Below are 11,251 nucleotides of genomic sequence, written 5' to 3' on the forward strand. Positions count from 1 at the left end.
AGTATGTTACTTAATTGTTACCCAGAAATAATTTGATATTGAGATCAAAATGACTGCATTGGACCCCCACTTTTAGTGAATACACTTATGCTGGCCCCCTCTCCTCTCTCAATGTCCAGCTATGGTGAAATTCACAGACTGAGCAATCGTCTCACTTTCTCTACCTCCATCCTTCTCTCGATATCTTCATCTCTCCCCCTCCCCTCTATCCGTTCGTATCTCTCTCCTTCTTTTATTCCCTTTCTCATTCTCTCTCCCTCCAGCCCCCATTCTCTCTCTCTCTCTCTCTCTCTCTCTCTCTCTCTCTCTCTCTCTCTCTCTCTCTCTCTCTCTCTCTCTCTCTCTCTCTCTCTCTCTCTCTCTCTCTCTCTCTCTCTCTCTCTCTCTCTCTCTCTCCATCTAGCTATCTATCGCTACTCTCTAAGCTGTTGAGACCCCGCCGGGCTTGTGGAGGTCACGATGGCTTCATCAAGTGACCCCCATATCACACATAGACACAGACACAGACACACACACAGCCCCCATACTGGCTGATGGCCTTTCCTCTTCTCTGATCCATATTTCAGAGGCTGCATCAGTGGGGCTCTAAGGGGCTAAGCCGGGATGAAACAGGGAGGGAGAGTGGAGAGCACAGCCAAGGAAATAGGCCTTTACAGTTAAGCCGGGATGAAACAGGGAGGGAGAGTGGAGAGCACAGCCAAGGTAATAGGCCTTTACAGTTAAGCCGGGATGAAACAGGGAGGGAGAGTGGAGAGCACAGCCTTTACAGTTAAGCCGGGATAATAGGCCTTTACAGTTAAGCCGGGATGAAACAGGGAGGGAGAGTGGAGAGCACAGTTAAGCCATGAAACAGGGAAATAGGCCTTTACAGTTAAGCCGGGATGAAACAGGGAGGGAGAGTGGAGAGCACAGCCAAGGAAATAGGCCTTTACAGTTAAGCCGGGATGAAACAGGGAGGGAGAGTGGAGAGCACAGCCAAGGAAATAGGCCTTTACAGTTAAGCCGGGATGAAACAGGGAGGGAGAGTGGAGAGCACAGCCAAGGAAACTGAGGTCCACATTTGCAATTGTATAAGTACCAAGGCAGTCACATTGTAGAAATAATGTCATGCGGACCCTTACAGAAAAACCACATGATTTCACATGTTGAAAATCACATGATCATGTGAAAATGAGTTCTTGAAACACTTCACATGTGATCCCGTTTTTACATGTGTAGTTTCATGTTATCACATGAAACTTTGCTTTCCGTGTTGTCACATTATTACATTAACTTCACATAAGATCACACGTGATCACATGAATACGTGTTTTTGGAACACCATGTGATCACATGTGAAATTCAGTTTTCTTAGTTGTCTCGTTTTTTCACAGAATCCCTTACCGGTTACCTACCTGCATGACAAACAAAGCCAGCTGAAGTCGAGGGTTTGGGTTACATTAGGTTCAATGCTGCACATTGGCTATGGTCTATGGAATATCATCATTGTTGGAATTCATACGATATATTTGATTATATTTGATGACTGTTGACAGTCACCTAGGCGACTGAACGAAGAGGATACAAAGAAATCAAAGTCCATGACCACGATTGAGTTTATTTCTCAAAAATATATCCTTTAAACAAACTATTTACACGTCGATAACTTTTTCATAGAAAATAAAACAGAAAAGAAAAATACACAGCAAAGACAAAACATTGCGAGTATAAATGGCAATACGGAAAATGTGTGTGATCAAAAACACAGGCCTATTGGCTATGAATCTTGTCTCGCATCATATAGGCCTACTGTTTCAAAGTCTGACGAGTTGAAATATTACGTTTCACTCACAAAAATATTAGACTATTCGATAAATTGTTCTTCGTTAAATAAGTATTCCAGATTATTATCCAATGATAAGTCTTCACTGTTCATATTGTGGAAATTGTCGAGAGGGCCCGCTGCGCCGTTCCGTGGTGAGATCTTTTGATGAAGAGAAGAGAAAATAAAATACAAACGTCAGAAAATGTAAATGAGTATGACATTGAATAATTCATTTCCTATAATTATATTGCTATCAGGCCTATTTCATATCCTCCCTCAACATATGTGTATTCACTGTCAGGGCGTGAATAAATTGAGGGTATATTTAAATTGCGTGAACGATGATAAGTCAATGGCGCCGGTTTCAACCCTGATGGCCATATTAAACGGTATCTAGTGAGCCGTTGAAATCCGTTAAAGTAGACGATTAGATCTCTTCAGATGATTTATGAGCTCTAGCTGTGACAGGCCAGTCGGTCAGGTGAAACCGCTTTTACCGGTGGGTTAAAAGGTTAATTTACCGGATGATTAAAATAGATGGCACATGACATAATGTCACCGTGAGGTTTGAAATATCGTACCTGTCAGTAATCAGCTGGAAGGGAGACTTCGGCGAGCCAGACCTGCGAATATTCACGTCATCTGTAAACAAATAAACATTCAGAAAAATCAGTAAAATAATCAATAGGCTATCCTTAGTAGGCCAAATTTTAATTAGGCTAAGTCTGTTTTTAATACAATAGTATTTGAGTGATGTAACTGTAACAGGTTCGATATGAATGTAGGCCTGTTGTTTGTTAGGAGATTATACAATTGATACAATTGCAGTTTTCAGAAATATCATAATAAATACACGACATGAATTGAAACGAGTGTTAGATCAAAACGGTGTGCCATATTTGGAAAGGGATATTGGAAAAGCGAAAGCAAAACACAGGACCGAATTCACGAGACTGTTATTCATTTCCAAGCAGATGAAAACTAGCCTATAATCATAATCATAAACATATATAAGCCTAAACCTAGGCTACAGTACATGCCATCTCGCTTTGGACTGAAGCTCTCCAACGACTCATCTCCACTCTCCTCCTCTGTGCACGATGCCCCTGAGGCCTGCGTCAACCGTGCGTCCTGATGGTTCAGCGCGCCATGGAGAGGCATGTGGTGTCCGGATGGGTTTGCCGCGCCGAGAAGCGACCTGACACCCAGCAGAGAGTTGGCGCTGAGGAACGCCGCGTTGGCCCAGTTGTGGAGCTGCTTCCCGATCTGGCATGTGTATATTCCATGACCCGGGAGTAGGGCCGGGTGGTGGGAGGGGATCGTGGCCTGGTGAGCAATCGAGACAGCCGGGGAAGGTTTGATGGAACTATCGGGGCTTGTGGCCGTCTCAGCCAGAGACCAGATTTTGGGTTTGTTCTGTGGGGGCCTCTGACACACCGGTGCATTGGGGGAAAGATCCACAGCGTTTTTACAATCACCAACAGGAGCTTTAATGAGAGAAATAGACCCCTCCATACTTCTGAGGGCCTTGACAGACATCGTCCTCTGGCTCACCAAGCTACCAGAATCCGATGCGTCCCTGGCAGCCAGCTTCCCCTCTCCCTCCACTTCCCTCTGATCTCCTGGGTTCTCCTCGACTTTATCGATGTCGATACTTTCTAAATCGATCTCCTCCTCCTCTTCATCCTCGCTCCCGTGTTTTTCAGGCTCGTCCTCATTGTCGCTGCTGAAGATCCGTCCATCCCGGTCCTCCGCGCTGCGGCCCCACGTCACCTTGTTCTCCTTCTTCAGACGCCGGCGCGCGTTGGCGAACCATGTGGACACCTGAACAGACGAAGGAATTCATTCATATACTTTATGGATCCTTTATTAAAAATATTGATAATTAGGTTAATCAATTCTTCAAATGAGTTTATCTTAAACTGGCAGAACCCATCAAAGTAGGCTATTTTCCGATCAAATCATATAAGGCCTAGTAGACGGGAAATAGTCCTGGCCTAAACCTTTTTATACCCCATAGACCTTTATGTCTATATACCTGTGTGAGTGTCATCTTGGTGATGATGGCCAGCATGATCTTTTCTCCCTTGGTGGGGTACGGGTTCTTCTGGTGTTCCTGCAACCAGGCCTTCAGAGTGCTGGTGGTCTCCCTCGTAGCGGCCTTGGCACGGTTCGGGTCGCCATAGCCATACTGGCCGTATGGGTAGAACCCTGCGCTGGCGTGGACAGCCAGACCTCCCGGGTGAGCTCCTGGGCTGTCCTTCAGATCGTACTGAGGGTTCTGGGGGATAGAGAGGGAATCCTATGAAATGTTTGTCTCTCCAAAAATGTACTAGTTCCAGGCCTATTCTTTATTTTTTATTTTGCTTTAATCAAACTTGTATTATATAAGCTATTGACTTTCCAGTTCAAAATAAGTTTACAGTATGCTGTGTATTATGACTGAATCGAAAAAGTACTATTTTCACACTTTCATAATGTATAGGCTATCTCCTAAAATAATCAACGACAATATTAGGGTAAACTATTATGATTTCTAAGTTATGTAGAGTTTGTTTCTGACTATTTCACACAAGCACGATATCGCAAATTTCGGATAGGGTATAGCTTATATATCATATTTTTATCGCTTCCCCGAACTTGACAAATTAGCTTTAATAATTCAACAACATTGACAGTAGGAATATATACATCAAAATTTAAATTTAATCAAATTGCAAATTGATTATGAGGGTTGATTATATTCTAAATAATGTAGCCTTCATAATGTCTCGCATGTCTAATTGTTTGTTTATCCTAAATGTACTATTTCTGAAGCAAAATCAAATGACTAAATAACTATAACATTTCAACCACAGGCCTCGTGTAACTCTTCTTGTAAAAATAGGCTCGACTACCCAGTGAAAATATGCAAACGCCTCTTCATCAACTAGCATTAGCCTAAATGTAAACGTTTGGTATTGGGCCATGAATAATAAATCACACCATTTCATTAACTATTTTTTGTCCTAATTTCAAGACCAGGCGTTTCAGTTTCGAAAAACATGATAGTTGACAGAACTTCAATTGAATAAAGGTCTAAATATAAAATCATTATCCTGTTACTATCCCATAATATTAACCTTTCCAATCCAATAAAGCCAATTCCCTTGCATACATTTAACCATCTTACACATTCCATAAACACGTGAGAAATAACCACTTTCGAACGAAGTTTAAATTCTACATTCCAAGAAAACATCTCTCCTACCATTTGAGATATGAGGGCGAGGTCTGCACCGCTGTAGGGGAGAAACGCGCTGTAGTTCTGAGCCGCCCACGGGTTACCATACATCCCCAGCATCGAGCTAACAGCAGCGGCAGTAGCTGCCTGATTTACGCCGCCATCCGCGGCTCCATCCCGGCCTAAGCCGGTCAGGTCGCCCCCGTAAACCTCCTGGGAGCCACTTAGAAACTGGGAGTACCCCAGCTGCGAGAAAGACATGTCCGGAGAGAAAGCCTCAATAAATCTCTCTGTCTCTCTTCTATGTCAAATGGGAGGAAAGGAAAATAGGAGGAATTCCCACTTTCCCAGAAAGATAAGGATGTCTAAATCACAAATCACGGTTAGTCACTAGTCAGCCAGTCAGTCAGAAAGTCCCACTCCCCGACAGCACGGCAAGCTCGAGTGATAGTGATGAGTTTAGAACTTGAGCGCCCAGTCAAGCCTTTCTCTCTCCCCGCAGGACTCTCTCTAGTGGAGCTGACGGGATGATTGGCAGGCTACTTAACAACCAAGCCCCTCCTTTGCCCCGGGCAAGAGATTAGTGCATTGGTTCGTTCGCTGGGTCGTTTGCGTGTGTGTGTGTGTGTGTGTGTGTGTGTGTGTGTGTGTGTGTGTGTGTGTGTGTGTGTGTGTGTGTGTGTGTGTGTGTGTGTGTGTGTGTGTGTGTGTGTGTGTGTGTGTGTGTGTGTGTGTGTGTGTGTGTGTGTGTGTGTGTGTGTGTGTGTGTGTGTGTGTGTGTGTAAGAGATGGAGAGATATCTCGTTCTCATAATCACGGTTCTGTCATTTTTGAATGGGTGCTCAAATAAGCAATGAAAAGAAACTACAGCAAAACAGCAAAAATCATAACAACAATAGTACCACTAATATTAATACTAAATAAAGACATGGAAATCAAATGAGGCTTAAACACAATAATAATGCATATATATAATAGTTTGTATTATATAGCCTAATAAATACAATAAATAAATAATGTAGGCCTATAACAAAGGCATTTTTGCATTCATTTGAGCCTATTTTTGTATTTATTTCAAAACTTTTCTTAACTACTCTTATGGTGCATTATACTTTCTTGCTACATTATAATTAAGATTAAATATATAAGTGGTCCTGTGAGACTGCGACATCGTAGAACCGCTCCAGAGGAGTATCGGCGACAGCATGGGCACCAGATGGCCAAGGGAAGCGTCGACTCGGCCGGCCACAGATACCGCGGAATGTCGGGGGATATCGACGGAAGTCACTAACGCATACTTTCAGATTAAAGATAAAGATAGAAGGGGCGAGAAAGAGGGAGATATAGATGGAGGGAAGAGATTGTGTAGATATGAGTCAGGAAGTCTGTGCATGGAAGGATGACAGATGTTGAGAGAGTTTGTAGTAAAATATATCTACCTATTTATAAGCAGAATATATCTATATAACAACATATGAGTTTGTGGTACTGTATATCAACACGTCAAATATTAGTCTATTTTCTACCGCAATTTTCCTAAATATAGGCTAATATTTAGACAAATATTTCGTGTTTTAGACATATGTGACATTTTATTTATTTAGGAATGTGTTGATATTTGAGTGAAATTGCCATCTGTACTAGCAGTAATCAACAAGGCATTTTAAATCACTTAATTGACAGTGCCAAGATTACGAAATTATACAAGAATACATGCCTTGAGCAAATACTGGTTGAATCAAGTTGTTTCCACGTCATTTCAACCCAAAACATATATGTGATGATGGGTATGGTATGAAATATTCCAGGATTTTTACTTTTATTTATTTTTAAAGTACATCACCGGTCTGCATTACACTCAAATAAGCTTGATCCCTTTATTCAAAAAGAGATATCTATTCTAAAACCTGTATAAACACAGAGAGACACTGCTAATGAGGTTTAACACCCCCATACCCCCATACCCCCATACCCCCTCTCCTCTGCCCCTTTGGAGGTGGACTCTATCAGATGTTAGCTTAGTAATTAGTGATCCTCTTAAACACAGATTCATCATTTCACGCTGGACTAGCTGATGAGGATGGCTGGGTATGGTGGGCTGGCTAGCTCTCTCTCTCTCTCTCTCTCTCTCTCTCTCTCTCTCTCTCTCTCTCTCTCTCTCTCTCTCTCTTTCTCCCCATTCCCCTCTCCTCTCCTCTCCTTTGCCCTCCCTCTCTTTTCTCTCTTCTCCTCTCCTGTCCTCTCCTCTCAGCCCTGTGCTGTGAAGCACTGAGAAGACCCTAATGATTTAATTACGGTGTTTAAAGCTCACTCTGAGCTGGCAAAACCATAGCTGACACACACACACACACACACAGTTTATTTCCAACCCTGGCACCCAGGGCTCGGCTCATGAATCTCAAAGCTGTTTTCTAAACACACATTATGACGAGCAGCGCTGGGGGTAGCAGTGTGTGTGTATGTATATGTGTGTGTGTGTGATGGATGCTTAATCTCCATGGCATTTTAAATGGCATTCATGGAAAGTGGTTATATCCTCATTGCCAAGGTAAGTGGAGCCAGGGGAATCCATTCCAGCTCCATAAAAGAGCAACGCTAAAGACTCTCACCCACTGTCTCTCTCTCTCTCTCTCTCTCTCTCTCTCTCTCTCTCTCTCTCTCTCTCTCTCTCTCTCTCTCTCTCTCTCTCTCTCTCTCTCTCTCTCTCTCTCTCTCTCTCTCTCTTCCCCTCTCCCCCTCATCTCTCTCTCCATCTCTCCCTCTCTCTCTCTCCTGTGTGTGAGTTCATCACTTCAAATTATATCCTCTCTCATGACAGGGGGAGGAAATGAGACACATCCACCATCTAATGGGATAATCTCTCTCTCTCTCTCTCTCTCTCTCTCTCTCTCTCTCTCTCTCTCTCTCTCTCTGCCTTTGTAGCCTCCTGATTTCCATAGTGTCTCTATGGATAGTGAGTTAATGAATTCCTCTGAGCTGGAGAAAGCAGGGAGAACGATTTGGCGGTTTGGAAAAAGAGAGAGGGAGTGGGGGATAGAGAGAAGAGGAGGGGTATAGGAGAAAGGCTTTGAGCTATGCCATTCAACTTCACAGCCTCCCTCGGCCTGCTTGTGTATTCAGTGTGTGTGTTTGTGTGTGTGTGTGTGTGTACACGGAGCGCCCATCCAGGCCTTTTAACGTGAACCTGCTAAGACTACCAAATATTTATTCTGGCCCTGACCCTCTCTCTCGCTCTCTCTTTCCCTCTCAATCTCTCTCTCTCTCTCTCTCTCTCTCTCTCTCTCTCTCTCTCTCTCTCTCTCTCTCTCTCTCTCTCTCTCTCTCTCTCTCTCTCTCTCTCTCTCTCTCTCTCTCTCTCTCTCTCTCTCTCTCTGTATGTAGGCTGTGGCTCTAGGATCCTCAGGAGGCTGGTTGACTCTGTTTGACTCCCACTCCCTCCCATTACCCTGCACTCAGACAAAGGAATAATTTATAGTGAGGAAAACACACACACACACACAGTTTTCCAATTTGACCTCTTACTTAGCTTAAACTCTGATGTAATTTCAGGGGCACTAAAACTGTAATCGCAGAACAGCCAGTTTGAAGATATAAGGTTATTCTCAATTTTACAGTCAACTAATTATCTACCTAGGGGAGAACAGTAGCATTAGGTCAGCAAGACAATACTAGGTTGAATGATCATCATCTGTTTCTCAGCCTGTCAGATAACTTGAGATAAGAAGTGACAGATTTCAGGTGTGATTTGATGATAAGAAGATGGGGTTATCTCCTATTAGATAAGAGCTCATCTCTTGGTCATAAAACAGTCCTCCACTTCCACCTATTGTTCCCTTAGTAGTGCTGCTACTGTTTCGATGAAAGGCATACCATATCCTTAGTAGAAGTATCTCTTTAGGCATACCATATCCTTAGTAGAAGTATCTCTTTAGGCATACCATATCCTTAGTAGAAGTATCTCTTTAGGCATACCATATCCTTAGTAGAAGTATCTCTTTAGGCATAGCATATCCTTAGTAGAAGTATCTCTTTAGGCCTACCATATCCTTAGTAGAAGTATCTCTTTAGGCATACCATATCCTTAGTAGAAGTATCTCTTTAGGCATACCATATCCTTAGTAGCATTATCTCTTTAGGCATACCATATCCTTAGTAGAATTATCTCTTTAGGCATACCATATCCTTAGTAGAAGTATCTCTTTAGGCATACCATATCCTTAGTAGAAGTATCTCTTTAGGCATACCATATCCTTAGTAGAAGTATCTCTTTAGGCATACCATATCCTTAGTAGAAGTATCTCTTTAGGCATAGCATATCCTTAGTAGAAGTATCTCTTTAGGCATACCATATCCTTAGTAGAAGTATCTCTTTAGGCATAGCATATCCTTAGTAGAAGTATCTCTTTAGGCATACCATATCCTTAGTAGAAGTATCTCTTTAGGCATAGCATATCCTTAGTAGAAGTATCTCTTTAGGCATACCATATCCTTAGTAGAAGTATCTCTTTAGGCATAGCATATCCTTAGTAGAAGTATCTCTTTAGGCATAGCATATCCTTAGTAGAAGTATCTCTTTAGGCATACCATATCCTTAGTAGAAGTATCTCTTTAGGCATAGCATATCCTTAGTAGAAGTATCTCTTTAGGCATACCATATCCTTAGTAGAAGTATCTCTTTAGGCATACCATATCCTTAGTAGAAGTATCTCTTTAGGCATAGCATATCCTTAGTAGAAGTATCTCTTTAGGCATACCATATCCTTAGTAGAAATATCTCTTTAGGCATAGCATATCCTTAGTAGAAGTATCTCTTTAGGCATAGCATATCCTTAGTAGAAGTATCTCTTTAGGCATACCATATCCTTAGTAGAAGTATCTCTTTAGGCATAGCATATCCTTAGTAGAAGTATCTCTTTAGGCATAGCATATCCTTAGTAGAAGTATCTCTTTAGGCATACCATATCCTTAGTAGAAGTTGTATCTCTTTAGGCATACCATATCCTTAGTAGAAGTATCTCTTTAGGCATACCATATCCTTAGTAGAAGTATCTCTTTAGGCATACCATATCCTTAGTAGAATTATCTCTTTAGGCATACCATATCCTTAGTAGAAGTATCTCTTTAGGCATACCATATCCTTAGTAGAAGTTGTATCTCTTTAGGCATACCATATCCTTAGTAGAAGTATCTCTTTAGGCATACAATATCCTTAGTAGAATTATCTCTTTAGGCATACCATATCCTTAGTAGATGTATCTCTTTAGGCATACCATATCCTTAGTAGAATTATCTCTTTAGGCATACCATATCCTTAGTAGAAGTATCTCTTTAGGCATACCATATCCTTAGTAGAAGTATCTCTTTAGGCATACCATATCCTTAGTAGAAGTTGTATCTTTTAGGCATACCATATCCTTAGTAGAAGTATCTCTTTAGGCATACCATATCCTTAGTAGAAGTATCTCTTTAGGCATACCATATCCTTAGTAGAAGTATCTCTTTAGGCATACCATATCCTTAGTAGAAGTATCTCTTTAGGCATACCATATCCTTAGTAGAATTATCTCTTTAGGCATACCATATCCTTAGTAGAATTATCTCTTTAGGCATACCATATCCTTAGTAGAAGTATCTCTTTAGGCATACCATATCCTTAGTAGAAGTTGTATATCTTTAGGCATACCATATCCTTAGTAGAAGTATCTCTTTAGGCATACCATATCCTTAGTAGAAGTATCTCTTTAGGCATACCATATCCTTAGTAGAATTATCTCTTTAGTCATACCATATCCTTAGTAGAAGTATCTCTTTAGGCATACCATATCCTTAGTAGAATTATCTCTTTAGACATACCATATCCTTAGTAGAAGTATCTCTTTAGGCATACCATATCCTTAGTAGAAGTTGTATCTCTTTAGGCATACCATATCCTTAGTAGAAGTATCTCTTTAGGCATACCATATCCTTAGTAGAATTATCTCTTTAGGCATACCATATCCTTAGTAGAAGTATCTCTTTAGGCATACCATATCCTTAGTAGAAGTATCTCTTTAGGCATACCATATCCTTAGTAGAAGTTGTATCTCTTTAGGCATACCATATCCTTAGTAGAAGTATCTCTTTAGGCATACCATATCCTTAGTAGAAGTTGTATATCTTTAGGCATACCATATCCTTAGTAGAAGTATCTCTTTAGGCATACCATATCCTTAGTAGAAGTATCT

General features: G+C 41.4%; 1 protein-coding gene across 1 annotated transcript; it reads right to left on the reverse strand.

The window, feature by feature from the left end:
• Nucleotides 1–1,571: 1,571 nt before the first annotated feature.
• LOC124042744 (iroquois-class homeodomain protein irx-1-like) lies at nt 1,572–5,523 on the reverse strand. The gene is made up of 5 exons (XM_046360847.1): nt 5,055–5,523; nt 3,843–4,085; nt 2,845–3,628; nt 2,386–2,446; nt 1,572–1,963 (listed from the first exon to the last, which is right to left on the reverse strand). The coding sequence occupies exons 1-5, from the start codon at nt 5,286–5,288 to the stop codon at nt 1,912–1,914; spliced, it is 1,374 nt and encodes a 457-aa protein (XP_046216803.1). The 5' UTR covers nt 5,289–5,523; the 3' UTR covers nt 1,572–1,911.
• Between the last annotated feature and the right edge of the window lie 5,728 nt (nt 5,524–11,251).

The sequence above is a fragment of the Oncorhynchus gorbuscha genome, linkage group LG09, assembly GCF_021184085.1.
Source record: "Oncorhynchus gorbuscha isolate QuinsamMale2020 ecotype Even-year linkage group LG09, OgorEven_v1.0, whole genome shotgun sequence".
In the NCBI taxonomy this organism is placed as follows: Eukaryota; Metazoa; Chordata; class Actinopteri; order Salmoniformes; family Salmonidae; genus Oncorhynchus; species Oncorhynchus gorbuscha.

What these genes read in the sequence shown, in the direction of transcription:
- LOC124042744 (XM_046360847.1), bottom strand. Translation starts at nt 5,288, where the DNA reads ATGTCTTTCTCGCAGCTGGGGTACTCCCAGTTTCTAAGTGGCTCCCAG. An exon ending in TCGCCCTCATATCTCAAATG is followed by an intron (nt 4,086 to 5,054) that starts GTAGGAGAGATG and finishes TCTATCCCCCAG; the next exon opens with AACCCTCAGTACGATCTGAA. An exon ending in CTTCAGTCCAAAGCGAGATG is followed by an intron (nt 2,447 to 2,844) that starts GCATGTACTGTA and finishes ATTTGTTTACAG; the next exon opens with ATGACGTGAATATTCGCAGG.